The 23,414-nt window shown below is 41.2% G+C and overlaps 1 protein-coding gene across 5 annotated transcripts in view; it reads left to right on the top strand.

Annotated features, from left to right (window-relative positions):
* CHD9 (chromodomain helicase DNA binding protein 9) overlaps positions 1 to 23,414 on the top strand; it is an 81,144-nt gene that overhangs the window by 4,627 nt on the left and 53,103 nt on the right. For 3 of the 5 annotated variants that reach the window (XM_074157854.1, XM_074157853.1, XM_074157852.1), the window contains exon 2: positions 22,102 to 22,439. In XM_074157854.1, coding sequence (XP_074013955.1) covers positions 22,102 to 22,439 — 338 coding nt within the window. Of the gene's footprint in view, positions 1 to 20,687; positions 20,900 to 22,101; positions 22,440 to 23,414 lie in introns of those variants that run through there. The other 2 variants (XM_074157856.1, XM_074157855.1) reach the window with 1 other exon arrangement.

Raw genomic sequence — 23,414 nt, 5'->3', positions numbered from 1 at the left:
AGATCTGTCTTTTATCTGATAACAATTCTAAGAGGGGGTTTTAGTTCTAATTCTCACTTTTGTTCGTTGATCGCTTTGTAGAATTTGAAGTTCAAGATGACTTTGTTCTGTTTGAGCTTTTTCCAACTATGTGTAGTTGAACCAGAGAGGAAAAAGTTGGGGTAAGGGACAGGGAGGGAATATTGGTCTTACTGAAACTAGTTATTTTTAGGCTAGGAGTAAGGTGGGAAGAGATTTTGATAACTTCCATATGTTAAGGTGAAATGTATATTGTTTAACAAGACAATGTCTCGTACTGACTTTTGTACACATTAAGGAATCAATTACTGGTGGATTTAATTATTTTCATTAGTTTTACTTTGATAATGTTTGAGGTCTTTTTCAGAAAGGAAAACATTTTATTTTATTAAATAGTCACTATTGGAATGGACCCAGCATTAGACAAGCAAAGATCTTTAACTACAGTTATGCTAAGGTTATTTAAAAATAAGAAAGAATATTAAATACTTATTGTTGTTTCATTATTTGAAAGCAAGCATACTCATCAGATTTTTACTTGTACAGCTTTTCTTTTAATAGAAATTAATTTAGAAATTAATAGAATCTATTCAGTGTAATAATGCTGCAGAATTAAAAACAATCTAGAATGTCTTATGCTGCTATAACACTGTCTATGCCTACTGTAATTAGATTATAATTGTAAATAAATTGTGCCTCTTAATTGTACATCATACATTTTTCATCAGAGTTAGTTTGAGGACAGAAAGCGGAGAAATCCACTGAAGATTCATGTAGCCTCAGCTTTGACTAATGTAACATTTCTGATCTTGTTAACTCCACTTAATACTGTTTTGAGTTTGCTAAAGCTAAATAATCTATGTGCTTTTCATGAAGTTGAAAAAAGACGACAGAAATACAGGCTTCAACATTCAGTCCTGCATGTTCAGGAGAAAAAGGAAGTTGGAAGGATAATCTGAAATATAAACTGTCCTAAGAGAAGTTTACAACCATCTGTGTGTATTTTATTTATATAATAAGCTTTTTAATGTCTTCTGGCTACATAAATGAACGCAGAATAACTGACATTACACAGGGAAAATAATAATCCATTAATAATCTGAAGTTCTATAGGACAAGGTGGTAGTCTTAGTTCTTAAATCAGGTGAATCTGTTTACCCTTTTGTGACTAAAAGTTTGACACCTAAACTTGATAATTCGGTATACTCGTGAATTCTAGTATCTTGAATCTCACTTTTTCTTCTTTTTTTTTCCTTAAACTGACTTGAAATATGCAGGGTCTTTATGCTGCAAGCACAAGCTTTCTTACCACTTGTTTTATAGCAACAGAGGGCATTGCGTTTTTGGAGAGAATTTGTCTCGCCCTTGTTGACAGTTTAGCAAAGAAAGCCTGGTTGTTGTAGATGATTGCTTGGTTAGGGTCGTACCCTGGGACATCTGGATATATCAGAATGGCATAACCTTATAGATGAGCGTGTCATCAGAGGTGGAACTAAGCTTCACCTGATCAAAGTCCAGGCTTATGTGCTGCTGAGATGCACGTCCTCAACAGTCACAGGCTTTTCACCTCTGACTCTGCTGGCAGATGCCTCCCTCTTGTATCAACTCTAAATTCATTGGAGACAACTATCCCTGGGATTATTCCACTCGTAAACCTCTTACTCTGCCATTGGTTGCTGTTCTACCTGTATATGAAATCTTGCATGGTGAAGTTTTTATGACGGAAATACGTAGTAAGCAGCAATGTGTGTTCTTGGCTAGTTACGGTAGGTACAACAAGCCAATTACTCGACAGATAGAGTCATAGAATGGTTTGAGTTGGAAGGCACCTTAAAGATCATCGAGTTCCAACCCCCCTGCCATGGGCAGGGACACCTCCCACCAGACCAGGTTGCTCAAAGCCCCATCCAGCCTGGCCTTGAACCCCTCCAGGGATGGGGCAGCCACAGCTTCTCTGGGCAACCTGTTCCAGTGCTTCACCACCCTCACAGCAAAGAATTTCTTCCCAATGTCTAACCTAATACTGGAAGGCCGTTATAAGGTCTCCCCGGAGCCTTCTCTTCTCCAGGCTGAACAACCCCAGCTCTCTCAGCCTGTCTTCACAGGGGAGGTGCTCCATCCCTCTGATCATTTTTGTGGCCCTCCGCTGGACCCGCTCCAACAGGTCCATGTCCTTCCTTGTGCTGAGGACTCCAAAGCTGGACACAGTACTCCAGGTGGGGTTTCACGAGCACAGAGTAGAGGGGTAGAATCACCTCCCTTGACCAGAATGTAGTTGCAGCTATGGAAAACGTATAAAAGACAAGAATATAGTATTTGTCAGAGTGTGTTTCTTACATTCTGTATACTTTAAGTGAGCCTGTAATGAGAAATATTTTGAAGTAATGAATTGATCACACTGTATATAAATTCTTTGTAGAAAAGATTGGCTATTTTGCATAGTAAGTTTATAGGATATGGCTCCTAAGGGGTGTTACAATACAAGATTGCAAAATTATGATACTGTTATACATACATATATTGCTTGTGAAGCAGCGGATGAATTTTCAGTTGGACTGAGCATTATAAAATACATCTCAAAATCTACCCTACTTTGCATCATCTGAAAACTGAAATCTAGACATCTGTTCCAGTAAGCATTTGTGTTTGGGGGCAGGGCATTAAAAATTATATCTTGTGATTTTGAAATGTAAAAACCCACACCCTCCAAAAAACCAACATCCAAACCAGAAGAGCCTAAAACCTTGTTCTTTTTCTTAAAATGCTTAATAGTGTTGATATAGCTCCCATTAAGCGTATCTACTGCAATTGTATTGTTCTTGTTCCTTTAATTATGGTTAATTTTATAGGTGGCATATTAACAAACGTAAATCTCTGTCTGAACTTTCCTTTTAAATGTTTCTAGGATTTTCACCTTCCTCACAGGAGCTTAATAAGTTCTCTACCACAGTGAGGCAGCAGAATTCAGTTGTCATCTCCCAGCACCTAATAGGTTTATCTTGTATGTACAAGTAATGAAAGTAATCCCTCCACTGACCTTCTCTGTACCGTATTTTCCGGCTTTTTTTGCTTTCTTTCTATGAATTTCAGAAAGGCCCGTGCAAATAGTGGGGAGTGGAAGCGAGGAGGCTGTGTCAAACGCAGAGAGCTAATGAGAGGAACATCTCTGAGCTTGAGTAGTGCAGTTCCTGCAGTCAACTAAGTCTTTTCAACTCTAGCTGTATATAATATGTTTTCATTACTAATCTATGGCTTTCTGCCAACGATGTGTTCATCACTGAAGATAGCAATATTTTGATAGCTTTATTTATCGTTGAATGTGTATGAAGCATTTCCTTTTGTATATATATTATCTAAGCTTTATATAAGCTTTTTATACACTGGATTTCTTATAAAAACAACAAATTGCATAGGTTGGGGAGAGGAAGTACATGTTTGTGAGATCAGTTTGTAACGCACTTACTGATGAATATTTATTATCATTTTTAATTTCTCCATTTTTCGTTTGCCTTGTTTTTCCTTTCAAAATGCAGCTGTAAAGTAAGGGAAAGACAAGAATTGCTGAACTTATAAGAACAGGGAAAATGCACTAGAGTATCTGCTTTACTGTTTTAAAGGCTTTATGAGTCTGTTAGTAATTACCATCTCTGTTGGGTAGATTTAAATTGTTTCATCATTCTTTTTTGGAATCTTTTTTGCTACAACTAATGCTTTTCTTAAGTTTCCCTCAACCTTTGTCACTTGTAAAATAAGTAGGCTGTCCAAATCTTTGTGTATGTTTCCTCTTTAAAACCAAGTACTTGCTGTTGTAATGATCGTTATAATTTAAGAATATCATTTTTCCTAAGATAATTGCACATTCATTAAATGACTGCAATAATTGTCTTTAAAATGTGCCAAAAGAGAAGCGTTTTTGTAAAAAGTAGTTAACAGATGGCAAGCATAGGAAGGAAGCTTCTGGCTGGGTCAACTTACAGGAGTAATCCTACAGATATCAAGGCGAGATTAGTTGACAAAAATAAGTAAAATAGATCTTATTTTTTAAATGATATTGCAGAATAAGTGCGATTGAATAATCTAAATAATTATTTGCAAGCAGATGTCATGTTAACACTGAAGAACTATAAAGCGATTCAGTAATGTGAGAGTACTGGCAGAATTGTGCAGGCTTAGTGTCTGGAAGAAGTGGTACCTAATTACAGAGAAAAACCAAAACCCACCTTAAATTGTCTTCTAAGAGCAGCCCATACTATAGAGTGTTAAAGCTGTAGTTCAGTATATGCCAAAAGTATAATTAGTTGAAGGGAAAAAAATGTTTACGGAAAAAAAGCTCCTATTCTTCCACTTTGTTGTGTTAATGCAGCCATTTGTGCTGTGGACTGAACTGGGAAACTCACTCCGGTGTTTCTGCTTCTTTTGCCAGGGATAGTTTTCAGGAATACAGGTTCCTCAGTGAGTTCTTCTGGTTGTACAGAGTTGTGTGCCGCAGAAACAGTGCTGGGCAGAAAGGAAGGAGTGGGAAGCATCATTTTCTGCAATAAAAACAAAATAATTGTACATGGAACCGCAGCTGTGAGTGCAAAGAGAGGGTGCAAGGGGGCTCCTTGTGGGACTGTCCCCTGGCACAGGTCGCCACTATCTGCTTTGTCTAACACCATGACCTAAAGTCCGAATTTTTGAGTGGCTTCAGACATACCGTTGCCTCTAAAACTTCCAGAGCAGCGCTTCATCTTGAGACGTTTTGTAGAAAATCAACACTTTATAAAGTGTTAGTGAAGTGTTATTGCTGCAAGAGAAGCAGAACTTGTAAAGATGTTAACCAGTAGTATGGGTTTGACGCCAAAGAATCTGAAGTACATTTGGAATTCATGTGGCTTTTGTCCAGATGGCTGTGTGCTTTGTGCTCTCCGGTTTTACAATTTGTTTTAGCTGTTATATTAATTCTACAAATATAGAGAAAGAAGAAAATAATTCCTAGCACTTTGTCCACCTAACAGCATCCTGCGTCTGGAGGGGCATTGCTGTCTTTGTTCCTTATCAGTTTAAAACATTTGCACAAGTTCCTGGTTGCATGGATTTCCGAGACAGTGTCTGTCTTCAGGTGTTGAGTGCATTGAATTTGGGAACTCTTAAGACTAATAAATACGAGTGAGTGGATTTCTAGGATGATGAGACTTGAGAATTCTGATGTTGATTTGAGTAAGTTTGATAAATGAATCTAGGAAAGTAGATTTAGGCTAGAAGCGGTTGACAAGTCTTTGGTTTTTGAAAGCTGTGTAATTTGTAGTAGAGATTGATTTTTCTTTCATAAATGCAGCATGTTTTCGTTTGTGTGGGTTATTTGGCTTGTGTTTGCACTTACTTGGGTTTTTTGCTCCCTTGATGTCTTACTGTAAAGGCTAGCATTTTAATTTATATCTTAGGAAAATGTTCCCATCTTTTACATATTGCTTTTTCAGGAGTCAGTCTGCATTTGAAAGTAATTTTGATGTTGGTAGCATATCGTCTGTGTGCACGTAATGCTATTCAATAGCATATTGAATTGCAAACCAGAACTAGTTTCATAGATTGATAGGAAGGCCTCTTTTAAGAGATATTCATGATTTCACAATTTAGTTTTAGTTTATATGTTGGAAAGAAAAGAAAAGTTGCTCTTAGTGTTAAAGAAGACATTGCAAATATTTTGGTTCTGAGAATTTGGTTTCTTATAGTTTGAAACATCGTTTCAGAGAGTTCTGACTGATAGGTTTTTTTAAATAATTTTAAGAGTTATCTTAAAAACAATTGTTTCACTGTACCATCTGGGAACCTCACATACAGAAGCAGAGTTCTTTAATAGTATTTTAAGCAAACTTACTAGAAACACACGGCTGTTGTGCTTTTTGTGACTTAAAACGTACTATGGCATACAGTATCTGTTGTTATACTTCAGAAGGGTAAGCAATAGCACTAGAAGATACAGTACATTTGGATCGTTTTTCTTCTTTGCCAAATCTTTGTAGCAGCTGCTCCTGAGGCCCAGCTATGGCTCAGCTTGATGGGTAAATTTTGTTGCAGAAGGAACTTTGGTTCTTGCAAGTCATAAAAGCAGCAACCAGCTGTTACAGAACAAGTTGTCACAGGGGAGGCAGGTAAATTAATTTAAGAAACCTATGAGTGACAAAATAAGGCATGTGTCTTACTGTCTTTGAGTTTAGTAAGGACAATTTTTTTAGAAAGACTAGACGAATTTATTTTGATGTGTCTATCATCCCATGGAGGATTCTGTGACCTGCAATCAGGTGGTATGATGAAATCTGGTCAACTCCAGACACTACACAGGAGGCATATTTTATGGTGCCAGCCTGGTGTGCTTTTTGGCTTAATATAGTTAATTGCAAATGTGTACAGGATTTGAGTGATTTCAGGAGATTTTCAGCAGCAGTGCCCCAGCCTTGCGTGCTGGGGACAGAGCTAAGAAGGAGCTCCTGCTCCTGGCTGTGCTTCAGGATGTCCCTGGCAGCACCGTGCTGTCTCTAACCAGGCTGTCATTCTGCTCTGTGTCGATAGTGGCTTCTGTTGACTTTAACTCCATTAAAATTGATAAGAATTTCTCTTGTTTTGAGCTTTACGTTGGATCTAGTCCTGCCTCTTCTGCTAATGGCCAGGCTCAGTTGAGATAAAAATTATTGCCATGCTTATGTGTCTAGAGACCTGTCTTGTTAAGTTTTCTGTTTGATCCCTACCAAAAGTTCATGCTTCCTGCTGTTTTATTGGGTTTCTTCTTTTTTTTTTTTTTTTTTTTTTTTAATGGTTATCCCTCTGAAGCTCTTGGATGCTATATACTTTTTGTAGAAATTTTTTTAGGAGACTTCTGGGGAAAAACGGTTTGGGCTTTTTTTGCTTTTGGTTTTTTCCCTTTGCCTGAACTTGAATCCTGTTTGTCCCCACTAGTGTCCTCTGACTTGTGAGCTCTATTTTCAAACCACTGTCTCTTTTTCATAAATTCCTTTTCTGTAGGCATCTAGTTTTCCTACTCAATTAGAGGGGAAGATTTTCTTCAGGAATATTTAATTGAGAAAACTAGATTCAACAGGAGCGGTTACATTAGGCTTGCATATATGCTAAAGTATTCTTTTCTATTGGAGATTCTGGCAGAGAAAGCTGTGTCATTGAAGCTGACACCAAAATATTTAAGTTGGTTTGAATTGAAACAGAAGCAGCATGCCCCCCCTCTCATTTAAATGGGAATATGCTGTGCAGTCAGTACTGGGTTTAATGATACTAGTGAATCCCTAGCTGTTAATGTTAAAGATAAATGACTTTTCCTGATTTTTCTCAGTAAATTTAAATGTATTTTAAGAGCTGTTGTGGTTTTTTTTTTTTGTCTCACTGAAATTACGAACATTGAAAACAATTTTTGGTTGCACTGTTAGGTATTGAGGAATACCACAAAAAAGCCATGTTCAGGGATTAAGTAAACTTTTAAATTTAACTGTTTCTAGTGAATAAAATTATTGTAGAGATCTTACGTGCTGGCCTTTCTGAATATGAAATTTGGTTTGATTTCAAAATAGTTCTTGATCAGTATTTCCCGATTAATACAGAATCAAATCATAGCTTTTTTTCACACCTGTCATCTTTCACAATACTTCATTGTTCTGCCGTGAAAGAGCAGTGAAAATGCATAGTTTTTTTAAAACCAACAACAACAACAACAACAAAAAAACCCTAAAAGGAGGTTGCCAGTATTATCCATAGAATCGTTTCCTGGTGCTGACCAAGACGATGATCAGTGGCGGTGCTTCTAAGTTAATTTTACTTTACTGTTGCACTCAATGTACTACAAAAGTTGAGTAGAATTTAGTAAATTCTGCTGTTAAAGCACGTTGTGGAAGAACATCTGTCCGTGTGCTTTGTTTAACGTGTGGTGGTTTCTCTTCGCTCGCCCAGCTTTCCTTGCTGTAGGTAATTGCAGGAGTGAGGTGCTGAGACAGGAGGTGGGCAGGTCCATGCGAGTTCTGCATAGTTCTTGCCTACTCGCCCTTGGCTTGCATCACTTCAGCGGGTTAAGTGACTCCTTTGAGCAGCGGAAGAGCATAAAAAAATAGGCTGTGGAGGGTTCTGCAGTTTAGAACCCTTCGCCTTTGTAATCACTTCTGACTCTGGGACAAAAACCAAGGGAGAGGTTTCCAGGGGGAGAGCGTAAGGGAGTCGTGGCAGTAGTAAACTTCAGGAGGATGAAAGGGGGGTTGTTTTGAATGATAAAAATGTTTTCTTACAAGGCCGCTCCCGTGAGAGGTGGAGAAAGAACACTTTAACTGAAATTAAGTTTTGACAAGAACCAGCTACCATTAAGGTCCCTTTGCTGCTTCTTGCCATGCTGGGGACAGGCACACTGAAGCTCACCTTGGGTGTTTGGATTAAGATCAATAACAAGCTCCTTGCGTGTTGTTCTTTTTGGAGGTAGTTTGGGTGCTTTTTGATCTTCCTCTCTGGTTGGTAATGAAAAACATGAGAAAATTACTCTCTTGGTGGCATGCAGAAGTAGTGGCCCTTTAGAACATGAGTGGGCAGGTAACAACATGGGAAAATGGAAAGAGGAAAGCTCTTTTTTTTTCATTTAATTTGGAGTTTTTTGTAATTTTGTGTTCTGTTCTGCACCCTTGCAGCCAATTCTTTGTTTATCTATGTTAAAATCAGCATTGTTAAGGATTTTGTCATCTTGTATAAATCATGCTTTCTGTCTAAAGGTAAACAAAATTACTTGATTTAATACTAACTGAAAAGCAAGTAGTAGCTAAAACCTGAATGCTTTTAAAGTAAAATGGAAATTCACTGAAGGCTGTAAATCTGAATGGCGCCTGTTATTTAAATTGTTGGGTGTTTAGTGAAGAGGTGAGATAAAACCTTTCTCAACACACTCAACTTCCTGCCCTCTGGTTTGTATGGCACATGTAGGTAACTCAAATGCGCTTTTTTCCTTAAAAATGAAAGTCAAAATTTCAACTGCTATTTACAATGTAAATCTTTATGCAGCTTCTAAAATAAAACCTTTTCTTTCGAATCTTCTATCTTTATCTACTGTGTTGGGAAATCATACAGGAGAACCTTTTCAGTGAGCTCACACCTGTGTTCACAGCGGCAGGCGGAAGAGCTCCACGCTTCCTTCCGCTAGTTTTTGGGTTTTCCTCACTATAAAAGACTGTCTGGAAAAAAAATAGAGCTTTTAAAATTTATTTAGATTGAGTTAGTGCACCTCTTTCTACCCCCTTTCCAGTTTTTAATGTGAGGTAATTTTATACAAGCAAATGATAGATACTGGGTGTTTTCACCTGATAATCGTTGTAATGGCCAAACACAATCGTGCCTTCAGCCTTCACAGTATTTGTTTCACGGTGTGCGTTGCAGTCTGGATTTATTTTGGTATCAGGTCATCGACATAGGTATTATTACTTTGCTGCCTGGATGACTTGGGTGCTTCGGGGCGGTCTTGGCGTTGTGCTGTAAGTAAAGGGTGGGTGTTTGGCTTTCCTAACTGGTGTGCCTTCAAATTCGACTGTTGAACTCCCAGTCTGCATCTGCCTGATAGTTTCACTTGGTAATACTTGTCTACCAAACCGAAGTTAGCAACAGAGCTCCAGTAAATTAGTGTGAGTCGTTATAAAAAAACCTAAAAAGTTCAATATATTCTGTGTGCAACATTTCTTTTGCTTTCTTTTGTGGGTGGAGTGTATTTCACTTGGGTGAAATTTTTTTGCCTTTTTTTCTTACAGGTTTGAATTTATAATTCTTAGCACTCTGGTTACAGAATCCTCGCATTCTGTATTTCCAAGCAAATACAAGCTTGGATTTTATTTGGCCCCTTGTTTTGCTTTTTGATTACACTTGCAGTTTTGGAAAAGTGCTAATGCTTAACTTACTTTTGTGACTCATACGGCCTTAAAGCGAGCTGCTCTTTTATTCTAGATCTTGTTCTTTTCCAGACAGGCAGTTTCTGAAAGAATCTTTCCCATTAGAGACTAATTTCCTTTGTGTCAGGAAAAAAAGATTACGTTACAGAAGCTTTGCTTCGACCATCACATTGCAAGGCTTGTTTCTGCATTTAAACCTGGGGGTTTGAACTGTCTTAGTGACTTCAGACAACCTAGCTTGTGAATTTGTCTTTTTTCCAGGACAGAAGCTTTAGAATATCAAAAGAAAAAAGCATAGAAAGTAAGCAGTAGTTTCTGAAATTGAAGGTTAGAAATACAAACTGTTACAGCAGTCTTCTCTTTGGTTTTGTTTTGGTTTTATTGTGCATAGAGAATTGAAACAAGCAATCACAATGGAATAAGTGGAATCTTTTCAGGATGTATTATCCTAAATTTTAAAATTCCTATATTACTCTTTTTGGAAGAGTGGTAAATCGTGCGTTTCTGGGAATACGCAATTTCCTCCAAACTTCAAAATTAATAAATTTTAATTTATACATTGAAATGTTCCGTTTCAATCATAATTTAACACTAGAGAGTGATCTTATGTGCAGACAAATTAATACTTCAATAGAGGAACAACAGTTCAAATATTGTCATAAATGGACAAGCACACTCCACAGCATTTGCCTTTTTTAAAGTATTTATTCAGCCATTTCTTAATCTATATAATGTGGTAATTTGCCATAGGAGTCCTCTTAGTAGGTGCATGTTTAAAAGGCTCAGATGCACAGATAGGAAAGAAAAAAGCAGAAGCTGGAAGGTGATGTTAGATGCTACTAAGCATGAATTTAAAACAAGAATAGCAAAGCAGGAGGTGTATAAGATTGATATTTTGGGCACTTAGTCAAAATACCTTCTGAAGAAATCCGGGTCCCTAAAGCATTTCCACAGGTCTTTGGGTTTGATGCATTTGAATGCCTTCAGGGAAGGGGAAAGAGAACGTCATTTAGCGTTGCTTTACTGGAACTTTTGTACAGGTTTTCCTCATCAGATGAGAACCTATAGGGAAGTAAGGAGAAAAGAAGGAATGAGTAGATTACGCGGTGTCAAAGGGTTGGATTTTGCAGGTTGTGGTTCCTGTAACTGTAATGTCTTATGTGGATTCTCAGAGGTCCAAGAAGGATTGAGCTCACATTTCGTTTCCCTCAATAAGAAATTTCACTCTTCTCTCCCTGCCTGCCTGTTTCATGTCAGTGGTAGGGACATCTCTGAGACTTCTGTTCTTCAAATTTAATCAAATTGGATCAATAGGTTAGAAATTACTACAAGTGTGGAAGCGTAAGTGCACAAACTTGTACGGCATGGTTGTATAGCCTTGGGTTTTTGAAAGCAAGCTGCATAAAAATTGAAGAGCTGTCACTTGTCCTTTAACGTGCATCTTTAACTGTAACCTGAGAGGTGAAAAACAACCCAGCTGAATATTTTAAAGCTAAATCTTTGTTGTGAGTCTTCGGCTGAAGAATGTATGATTATCAAAGACTGGCTTCGTAATAAGGGACAGGAGTGTTCTTTGCCCCGAGGGACAACTGTTCTGTCACTTAGGGAGTTGGGATGGGGGGGGGACAACGACATTTAGTGCATCTTACTGTTTTGTTTTAGGTCAAGCAGCTTGGGAAAGAGGCCAGTCAGGTGAAGGCATTAGAATGTGTTTCCTTGGGACAGCCAGTTAGGTTTGATGAAGTTGTAGTGACCAAACTTAGCTCCATGTCATGTTAGATTCACTAGAAAATCTTGCCCACAGTAAGCCTATATGTGGTACGTTTTGTTGCTATATGTTCTATTTTCAAGATACCTGATGTTTGCAAACTGGAAAGATGGAATACTGAATCGTTCTGTTACAGAATAATTAATTTTTTCTGTGTGTATGAATTTGCTTTATAACAAATATTTGTATATTGTTTCTCTTTTTTTTTTTTTTCTTTTTTTTCCCCAAAGCCTCAAAAAATAACCCCAGGAAAATGTCAGAAATGAAGACTTACCTTGGGGAGAGGGAGAACAAACCCCAAACTTAGTCCAGAAAAAAAGTCATCTAGGGATTTCCTGTTGTTTGCTTCCATTTTGTGAGGTGGTTTTGTTTTCCCTTTATCAATCTTAAAGTTAGGAAATGAAGTGCCATCTTATTGTATTATTTTTTTGAAGGGAGAACACAAGTTAATAAAAGCTTTCTTCCTTTTAGGAATCAGAGAGGCATTCAAAAAAGGACATATTTCAGTAGTTTGGTCTAAAGAAAAGCTTGGATCTTTAAGTACAGTAAAAATTATTTTTAGCATTCCTCACTGCACTTTGTATTTACATTTAATATCTGCTCAGGGAGTCCCCTTACTTTGGATTTAAAATATAATGCAAAAATAAACTGAATTTAATCTTGTGAGGGAATGCAAGGTTTCCTACAGAAAAGAACAAAGTTAACAGCTTATTCTGATTTTCTTCCAATATTGTTGCTCAGCAGGTTCTTGAAGCACCACTTATTGGTGTGAGAGATTACTTCAACTGGCATTTGTTCAGTGACAAAAGGCCAGAAATTAGTGCAGTTTCAGTTAATGTTATATTTTTCTGGAGTATAAAAGGTCATTTAAAAAAAAAACATTGGGGAGAGCACTTCTCTTTTGCCCCTTTGCAGCGTTCCACTGCCCACGGTCATAGAAGCTGGCTGGTGTTACCTGTAAAATAAAAGTTTTCCTATTGTAAAAACAGGGGCGGGTTCCAAAAGAAGCTGACTCTTACCTCTACCTTGTAAGAACGTCTATGATGATGTGAGATTTCTGTGGATCAATATATTTGTAGGGCTTTATCTGAGAGTTTTAAACTCTAATGACTAGGGGTTTTTTAACTCAGAAAGATCTGTGTTATTTTCTTGCCCATAAGTGTTTGGCAAAGTATCTTACAGACTTATTTCCAGATGCTTGTACAGGACTTGTTTCAGTGAACTGAAACCTGACTTTCCTGTTATAGAGTATTGAGTTAAGTCAACTCTTTTTTTAAGAGGTCAAATAATTGTGAAAATTGTCAGGTAAGATGGGTCAAGAGTGCATGAAAGAAACATAGTAGCGGAGCTTTTTTGCTAAAACATTTTGACCCTTAGAATAGTTATCACAGAATGATATGGGGTTGGAAGGGACCTCTGCAGATCATCTAGTCCAACCCTCCTGCCACAGCAGGTCCACCCAGAGCAGGTTGCACAGGAACGTGTCCAGGCGGGTTTGGAATGTCTCCAGAGATGGAGACTTCACCACCTCTCTGGGCAGCCTCTTCCAGGGCTCTGCCACCCTCACAGGAAAGAAGTTCCTCCTCATGTTTAGATGGAACTTCTTATGTTCAAGTTTGTGCCCATTTGCTCTTGTCCTGTCACTGGGCACCACTGAAAAAAGACTGGCCCCATCCTCCTGACATTAACCCTTTAAGTATTTATAGGCGTCAATCAGATCCCCCCTCAGCCTTCTCTTCTCCAGACTAAAAAGACCCAAGTCCCTCAGGCCTTTCCTCATAAGAGAGATGTTCTAGGCCCCTCATCATCTTTGTAGCCCTCTGCTGTCCCCTCTCCAGCAGTTCCCTGTCCCTCTTGGACTGGGGAGCCCAGAACTGGACCCAGTGCTCCAGATGGGGCCTCCCCAGGGCAGAGCAGAGGGGCAGGATGACCTGCCTCCACCTGCTGGTCACACTCTTCCTGATGCCCCCCAGGATGCCATTGGGCTTCTTGGCCACAAGGGCACATTGCTGGCTCATGGTCATCCTGTTGTCCACCAGGACTCCCAGGTCTTTTTCCTCAGAGCTGCTCTCCAGCATTAAAGGCTTTAGAAAATGGGTAGAGGTATGGTGTGACTCTGAAGTTGATTTGAGCCTGGTAATCCACACCTGTTGTGCATTCACAATGCCAGGGGACTTGAGTATGATTATTACATTTTTTCATGTATTGGAGCCCACAGTTCTCTCATGTTAAGTACAGTGATACTTCTCGTGGGGACAGCAGTAGGCAGTGGGTTTTACTGGTATTGTATGCCATTCACCAGATAGCTGTGTTCACCGTGACAGGCTAGAACCAAAGAGAAGCGGGTACACGATGGGCACAGGACACGAGCCACTGAGAACTGACACGCGTCAAATGCTGTAGCTTGGCAGAGCAACCAGGATGAAGGTCTCCATTTCTCTCATTTCCTGGCAATTTAATATACTCCATTACATAGTACCTCCTTTAAGAGTTGCAGTGAAAACTGCACGCGGTTTTTTATACCACTACTAAATATTCAGGAAAAATGGTCTATCTTTGGCACTGAGCCCCAAAAAACTGTTTTCAGAGTCTTCCAAATGGAAGCTTACGTGTGCTGGAGGCTCATTCACTCGTGCCCGATGCTGCTGGCGCATTGTGCCCAGGTTGCCAGCATCGCCTTACACCCAAGAGCGGCTTGATTTTCTCCCAATTAATGATACGGTAAATCAGAGGCTTACTGGTTAAGAAGCTGCTACTAATCACAACTAGGGTGTCTCCGCTATAGAAGGGGTTTAACACGATTAGTGATACGTGTTACCGGGTTCTGTAGCGTTTAGATGAGAACCAGCACTCTCCGTAGAGTGTGTGACATGCAAAGCGGGTGCTTGTTTTGCCTTGGAAACAGGCCTAGTTTAAGGTTGCTGACCTTTACATTAATGCTTTCATTTCAACGGAAATGTAAAATTTGGTCATAAGCGTGGTGATAAATGTGTCGTGAGGTACAAATCACAGTAACCACATTTACATTCTGAAATGGCCATTATACAAATAAAAACTATTGCCTGGGCACGTTGCTGCAGTTAGCAGTTTATTTATCAATGTTACAGATAACAAATACGGAATATCATAGAATCATAGAATGGTTAGAGTTGGAAGGGACCTTAAAGATCATTGAGTTCCAACCCCCCTGCCCTGGGCAGGGACACCTCCACTAGAGCAGGTTGGTCAAAGCCCCATCCAGCCTGGCCTTGAACCCCTCCAGGGATGGGGCAGCCACAGCTTCTCTGGGCAACCTGTTCCAGTGCTTCACTACCCTCACAGGAGAGAATTTCTTCTTAATATCTAATCTAAATCTCCCCTCTTCCAATTTAAAACCATTACCCCTTGTCCTGTCACTACATCTCCTGACAAAGAGTCCCTCTCCGGCTCTCCTGTAGGCTCCCTTCAGATATTGGAAGGCTGCTATGAGGTCTCCCCAGAGCCTTCTCTTCTCCAGGCTGAACAACCCCAGCTCTCTCAACCTGTCCTCATAGGGGAGGTGCTCTATCCCTCTGATCATCTTCGTGGCCCTCCGCTGGACCCGTTCCAACAGGTCCATGTCCTTCCTGTGTTGAGGACTCCAAAGCTGGACACGGTATTCCAGGTGGGGTTTCACGAGCGCAGAGTAGGGGGATAGAATCACCTCCCCTGACCTGCTGGCCACACTTCTCTTGATGCAGCCCAGGATGCGGTTGGCTTTCTGGGCTGCCAGTGCACATTGCCAGCTCATGTTGAGCTTCTCATCCACCAACACCCCCAAGCCCTTCTCCTCAGGGCTGCTCTCCAGCCATTCTCCGCCCTGCCTGTATTTGTGCCTGGGATTGCCACGTCCCAGGTGCAGGACCCTGCACTTGGCCTGGTTGAACTTCATGCGATTTGCACGAGCCCACCTCTCAAGCCTATCCGGGTCCCTCTGGATGGCATCCCTTCCCTCCAGCGTGTCAACCGCACCACCGAGCTTGGTGTCGTCGGCAAACTTGCTGAGGGTGCACTCTATCCCACTGTCCATGTCTCCAACAAAGATGCTGAATATGGAAAAGGTAGTGGGTTCCCCCCCCCGTCTTTTTCCAATCAATCTGTAACATGTCTATTTTCATTTGGGTTAGGTTTCACATACGTATGTCTTGAGATTGTGCATCCCTTAGACACCGAGACATTCATTAGTGATGATAATAAGCAAGAAAAAGAGGGAAGAGCATTATCAGCATATTGAAAGAACCTCAATTTGGAATGCTTCGTTGGCTCTCTTAATAGTTCCATATAACGCACCAAAGAGAACGGAAAAATGACAGAACCCCATGGATCTTCATTTGCCAGTGCTCTGGGCTTTGTAGAGCAATCCCAACAGATGGTGCGGGGCAACTGTTGAACAAGAAAATAAGAAGCAATTCAGAAGGAACTCTGAAGCAGAGGAAAATAAAGGCACTTTTCTGGAGAAAAGAAACCCTGTTGCATGTTTAGGTTTTCCCATCAGTTGTGCAGGAGCAGCTTGATTGACCATGGAAATCTTATTGCAGTATATTGTCTGAAGAAAACCACTTCTTTTGCTGGGATTGCCTTTCAGCAAAGGACAGTCCTTTCTGCACGGACCTGGGGTGACACGCAGTCCTATTGTAAGGAATCTTCTCTGTCCAGGGTATGAGTTCCTATCTTTTTTTTATTAATGGTATACTTTTTGATTCTAAACTGCCATTAAAAAAATCACTAGAAGAGTTATTTATGCAGACTGTTGTGGAAGGAAGAGGTTCAGAGTCCTCGAATGGAATTCAGAAGTCACTGAGTTGAGTTCGTGTGGTTTTTTTTTTCTTCAAAGTTGCATTGCTAAATACTGTTTTATAATTTAAATGATGAATGGATATTCCTTTAAGATTTTTCACTGTAGCAGCTTAAAAGCCACTGCAGTTTTCACATTTTGGTGTGATTATAATGTGAAAAAAATGAGAGGCTAATTTGGACAAAAAAAAAAAAAAAACCAACTCAAACTATTGATTATCATTAGTTGTGTGATTCGTTATTTGCGTTATGGCTGCGATATTGATACTATTTCGGTGACTTGACATGCACAAAGGGATTCCTTGTTTAGTAATAACCGTGGACAAAAGCTGGTGTGGTAATGCATGAAGATCGGGTTTCCAGGTGGCTAATTTTAGCTGCTTTCAGCGCAGTTGATGTCAAGGTCATCTTGATTTTCCTAGGGACCTGGGAGACCAGGAGGAACTTGTTAGGCTTTTGAGGCACAGGGCACCTTGGGTGTGTGTCTTCCTGCCGCTGTGGTCTGCTGCCAGGAGATGTCAAGGAATCATTCAAGGCATTGCAAATGTAAACCTGAGCTTTCTGTTGTTTTAGACTAGTTAGGGTCAAAATGTAGCCCTTAGTGGTAGCTAGTGTTTGGGTGAGTAGATCCACAAGTGAAAATCATTATTAAAAAAAAAAAAAAAAAGTGCTCTATATAATTAAAAGCAGGAATGTGTGACTCATTAATATTCCAGGAAAGGCATTACCAGGCCTTAGAGTGTATCAAGAACGGATGCAAGTCAGGAGAGCTATTTAGCCTTAAAAAGTCTCTGCAGACACGGAATTGAAAGTAATGCTCCTCTACCATGAGTGGCCATGCCTACTGTAAGAAAGGCGTTCTTGCAGGAGAAGCAATGTTTTACTTAGGGAACAGATAAGGCAGGATTTGAGAGGGTTTTCTAGGAGACAGACCTTTTTTCTATTTAAACTTACTTTCTTCTTGGGACTTTCTTTGTACTGATATGAGATACATGTTCTATGATTCTGTACGCAGAGAATGGGAAGAAACTACCTGTTGCTGTGGAGCAACTTAAAATGGGTTTAGGCCTTGAAGGGGGAAAATCCCAATGTCTGTAATTGTTGAGGCAGTGATTTGCCCTCGCTGTGGGAAGTACTGGTGTGCCTGGGGAAGGGTCTTCAAATGCATGTCCTACGCAACCCACAACAAAATGTTGGAGAAACGCCTTCCTGTGGGAAGCCCGCTCAGCAGAGCGCCGCCGGCTGTTGGGAAGACAGCTGTCATGGTTCTGTCTCTCGGCATTGTCTGGTAACTTGATTGCTTTTTCATGAGTTTAATTAAGGTACCATTCAGAGGTGTAGTGCACCTTCTGCTCTTGCGAGACAGCACGCAGGTTCTTTTGAATACTGCCGCGAGGATGCTCCCCTGGCTGCTGTGGGGGTCTCTACAGCGCTCGTCTTCTCTCTTCCACCCGGAGTGGTTTTTAGGGCCAGCTCTTTGTGTGAACAGCGGTAGGACCTGTACCTGCTGCTGTTGGTGGCTTGACATGATTCCTGCCAGTTTCCCCGCTGTCCCCGGGAGTGCGGGGACCTGAGGGGGGGCTCGTTGCTGGCCCCCGGCTGCTGCCTGGCAGAGCTGTTGGCAGCGGCAGGTCCCCTGCAGCGCACGCTCTGCGGACCCAGCGGCAGAGCATGGGTTTATCTTCACTTATATTTGGATTATAATCTTTGCCACCACGAAAAGTAACCAAACGAAATCTTCAGCTTTTAAGGTCGTGGCTGCCCCAGGGTCTGCCTTTCCACCTTCTCCTATACCTTTGTCAGTTAAGAATTTCTTTCTCAGTGCTGTGGATGGAGTAGCCGTCGGTGAAAGGATGTGCTCCTTGAGGATGTTTGATGCACGTCCCCTCTCACTAAGGTATTTTTGGCTCGGCAAAACGCTTTGTCCCCTTTGTTGTAGGTGCTGTGTAGCTTTTGAAATTGTTTTCGGTGTGCATGGTGATTTATAACTGTTTATTTATAGCCACACCTTGTTTGGAAGCATGAAATGATTATCAGAATAAAAGACCTCTGCTGAATATGATTATTTTTGTTGCTTTAGTTGCTAAGTACAGGCAGATATTGTCCTCTCCTGCAAGCGTGTTTCTGGTTCTTCTAATCTCAAAGCATTTGTGTTGCTTTCCAGTTTGGGGTTTTGTGACAATGGTGACTTCCTTGATGAAGGCTTCATTACAGCTTTATTTAGCTGAGAATGGCTGGCTGGTGCCTTCCTGCAGCTTCAGGAATGTCATTTCCACATGGTGAGAAATGTCATAGCAAAATCTAAAAAAAAACCCCAAAACCCCACGTTCTCAGTTCTCTAACAAATAGGTTGCTGTTTGTGTAGATGCAGAGGGTCAGCCTGAGGAATTAAAACCTACAGTCGGTTGTAATTCCTCTAGGACATTCACAATTCTAGAGTGTAAGATAGTGGTAAAAGTTGTTGAGGAGTAACTTGGGAAGCAGCTTCGAGCTCTGAGGAAATGCAGCGTAAGAAACTTTGTTGTAAAAGTAATACAATATCTAGGAAGATTATTGCAAAAGAATTATGAAAAAGCCAACGTTTCTATATTGCCCACTTAGTTATTAGGCGTTTTTGTTTGCTTGTTTCTGGCATGTTAAAGAACCTACCAATTTCTTTCAAAAATCCTCTAACCATACTGGCTTTAGTAGCATTTGACTTGGAGCTGAAATTATACCAAGAGTACGTTAGGAATATTTTTTTGTTTAGCTGCTCTCAAAATGCTAATTAGTACATTTTTTACCATTTTTACTAAGTTATGAAATAATAACCCTAAAAGATTAATCGCTGCAACTCGTTATGGATACCATAAGTACAATGTAGAAGCATCTTGGCTAGATTTGTCAAAATTAAAATGTAATAATTGTCCTTGTGATTAAGCTGCATATTTACAGAAGTATCTTTGAATTTAAGTGTTAATGTTACGAAAACGAAACCAATTACGTTACGTTACGAAACCAATCTGTATTGGTACCTCTGGGATTTTTCGATGGACAATGGACCACATTTTGAAATGAAACTTAAATAGGAGCAAAATTCTGACTAAGGCCTAATCTTGACAGTCTCAAAAATCCTTGCAGTATTTTAAATTTTCTACAGAAAAGCAGATACGTATCACAAAATTAAAGTGTGTATCAAGCAAAGCAGACATCAAAATTCATCAAAGCAGACATTCAAATTCAGTGAAATTCAGTTAGCATTCTCTAAGCAATCCTGCTTCAGCAGGGGAGTTGGACTAGATGATCTATACGGTCCCTTCCAACTCTAAAAAAAATTCAGTGAAATTCAGTGAAATCCTGGTCTTCATTCTTCTTTAATGGGCTTCTGAGCACGGAGGGTACTGCCGGGACGGAGCTACGCCGGCAAAAGCACCGTGTTTTTTCAGTGACCTTTCAAAACGCAGCCGATCCTATCTTTTGGGGGTTTATTTGATATGTCGACGATACGTATTTAAAAACTTGTCTGATCTTTTAAACTAGAGCTGTGGACCTCCCCCCCCCTCCCTGGGCGGGAGGAGGAGCCGTGCGGGCTCTGAGGAGATGCTCGGCGGGATGAAGGCCACTTCGGGAATTGTCCCATTTTCTGTAGGGAACTCTGCGAGTCACAGTTGCCAGCTCATAGCAATGAATTAAATGTTAAAAAAGAAAAAAAAAAAAAAAAAAAGAATTGAAACAGTGTAAAAAGGTGTTTGAGGGCACAGGCTCCGATTTCATCCTCCGTTCCGACGGGAGAGCGGGCAGGGCCAATTCATGTCCCGAGGCACAAACCCGCTCCTTTCCCGGGCTGTCCCCGCCGGGCGAGGGACCGGGAGGAGGATGAGGAGGAGGAAGATGAGGATGATGATGAGGAGGAGGAGTTAGTGCCCGCGCCTCACGTCGGGCAGAGCGGCCCGTTGGGGGTTAAACTGCAGCGCCTAATGGAACCGTAACGGGCAGCACCATCTGCTGGCCTACTTCCGCAGACGGCGCTCGTGTGTGGTGTTTTTTTTTTTTTTTTTTTTACCCACATCTCTAATATTCATTGCTGATGCATTTTGATGCTTTGTGCCTCCGTTCCTGGCCGTGCTTTGTGGGGATCGGGCGGCCCGTTGCCGGCCGCGGCGGAGGGCCCCGCTCCGGCGGGGCGGGCGAGTTGGGGGGGGGGGGGGGGGGGGAGCGGCCCGGGCGGCGGCGGGGCCGGCGGAGGGCCGGGGCTGGGCGAGGGCGAAGCGGGATGTGTATTTCCCGGCCGCGGCTGGGTAAATAGGCCATTTAGCAAATCTTCTTTCCATGCTTTTCTCTTGAGCGCTGCTCCGGGGTGCGGGGAGAGCGCGGGGCGAGCCTTTGTCTGACGCCCAAAATGTCTTCAGCCAAGAGGCCGAGGGGAAGGGTAAGTGGGAGCCGGAGTGAGTGGGAGGAGGAGGGGTTCTTTGGGCTAAAAGGCTAATGGGATTGAATAACCTTCCTTATTACTGGCTGCTGCTGCGGGAGCCGGGCTGCATCGCCATCTTGAGCTCGTCGCCGTTTCCTCGGGGCCGGCTTATTTGTCACACTCAGGTGGCATTCCCGAGCCATCCCGGAGGCAGCCCGGGCTGCGGCGGCGGCCGGGGGAGGATGCAGCCGCGGAAGGGCGCCGGGTGCCGGCGGGCAGTGCCCCGGGGGATGCCCGCTGGCTTCTCCCCCGGCTGTGGGCAGAGGCGCCTTTGCGGGTGAGAGCGGATCGCGGGTGTTATCTGCGGGGTTTTGTCTGTTTGAATAGCGAATTCTTCCCATTCCTCACAGGGGGAGAGGGGGGGAAGAGGAAGGCAAAAACATGTCGTCTGGCCTGTTGGGAGAGGCCGGTAATCCCAGCATCGCATCCCCGCCGTGAACGGTTCCCTGTCCCCGGAACGGCGGGTGAAAACCTGAAAATAAAACCCGGTTTCGTTTCCTAACTGAGGCTCAGACCGTATCTTGATCCAATTAAAAGAAATAACGCTGTCGGACCTTATTGTGAATATAGAGCGGCGTGTTTTTTAGTTCTGGTTTTATCTTTTGTCTGGTTTTTAATCTTGATTTTGTCCGAGCATCTGTCCTGTTTAGCTCTGAGTGAGCCTCGTAGATCTTTCGGCTGCTTTAAGGTCTCTGTGGCCCTGATATCTTACCGAAGATATCAGTGAAATACTGATGCTGTTGCCTTCGGGAGTTCTTTGCTGTTTCAGATTTTATGGGAAGAACGTTTATTGGAGTCGTTGGAGGTGCGTGTCGAATGTATGGGAAAGGTTGAGGGTCGGTGTCTGTAACTACAGAGGTAGAAATAAGGCTGAGAGAATTTTAGAAAGATTTTTTTTTTTTTTTTTAACTGATTTTCAGTACGTGGACCGATTGTTTAAAACCCACAATTGATGTAGTTATTCTGAAACCCACGCCATTCTGTGATATAAACAGCATTCCGTCTTTTTTTATGTTTGCATGAGTCCCTGACAGTTTAATGTTGGTGGTTTTTTTTTAAAAACGCATATCCAGATCAAAAACGTTTGCGTGTTTTCTTTCAAGAAATTTTTATATTCGTAAAATAAGATGATTTTATTTACTTTTTGTCTTGTGCTACAGCCTCCTTCCTCCAAGAAGACTGATGGTTCAGGATCATATACTAAGTTGCAGAATACCCAGGTGAGGGCAATGTCTGAAAAGAAGCAGAAGAAAAAAGCAGACTCGGAAAGTAAACAAGAGAAGGCAAATCGCATAATATCTGAAGCGATTGCAAAAGCAAAAGAGAGAGGAGAGAGAAACATTCCACGTGTAATGAGTCCTGAAAACTTCCCCAGCGTTTCAGCTGAAGGAAAAGAGGAAAAGAAGGGTAGAAAAGTTAAATCCAAACCAAAAGACAAGGAGAGCAAAAAACCGAAAACTGGTTCCTCCTCCAAAATAAAAGAGAAAACAAAAATTGGGTAAGTAGATTAACATGTCCTCTTACTTCTCTTCAGACTGTAAATCCCTGATTAAAGCTAAAACTGCTTACTGATAATAAAATGTTCTCCTCCACTGCCTACACAAAATTCTTCCTGATTAAGTCCATGTGTGGACTCTCTGATTCAGGAACAAGAATGCTCTGTTTTCTCTTTAGATAAAATCATTGTAGGACTGTCCTTTTGAAAGGAATTATTTTAAATTCATATCCTAAGCTATTCTATACTGACTTTGAAGCATAGACGAGACCAAAGTATCTTTCATCTAGTGTTGTAATCAGTTCTGACTCCAAATTAAGTTTATCTGATACCATAAATGCTGTCTTTATCAATTTTGGCATGTATCTTCAGTACAGTGCGCACGATAAACTGCATAGGAAGAAACTGGAAGCTTAATGAACTTGTTAGCAGGTGAATATTCTTGCAGATAGCGCATGTATCAAAAGTAAAGAGCATATTGGAAATTTTGTATTCTAAGCACTTTGTAGTCTTCCGTCATATCAATTTAATCTGCCCTCTTAAAAATGTTGCAGACTCAGCTGGGTCAAGCTGGGTGGAATCCTTGGGGTAAGGAGCTTTCAAAAGACGTTACGTGTTAGAACGCTCCAAGATTCAGTAGGTGCCAGGTCTTCTGACTCCAGAGCTAACCTAGTTGTCCTGTGTAGTTTTAAAGGAGAGTGTGTAATTTCCAGTGTTAAGTATGTTAGTCAGGACTTGAAATGGATATCTTAGCTACAGTCTGATATTTATTTATTTTTTTTATATCCGTGCTCTTTTTGCGGTAAGAGAAATATTAACTGGCATATCTCTCCAAATTTAAATGTCTCATATACATATGGATATTCTCATGTGTATGGAGCAGAAATGAATGTTCTTTTAATCGGCCCATTTCTCTGCTTTTTTATTTTTTGCTAGAGATCAGCGCTTTTCTTACATGTTTAAAGTAAACAACTTCCT

The sequence above is a fragment of the Numenius arquata genome, chromosome 13 (genome assembly GCF_964106895.1).
Source record: "Numenius arquata chromosome 13, bNumArq3.hap1.1, whole genome shotgun sequence".
Lineage (NCBI taxonomy): Eukaryota > Metazoa > Chordata > Aves > Charadriiformes > Scolopacidae > Numenius > Numenius arquata.
The sequence above is the reverse complement of the archived record's forward strand: the minus strand, read 5'-3'. Positions and strand labels throughout refer to the sequence as shown.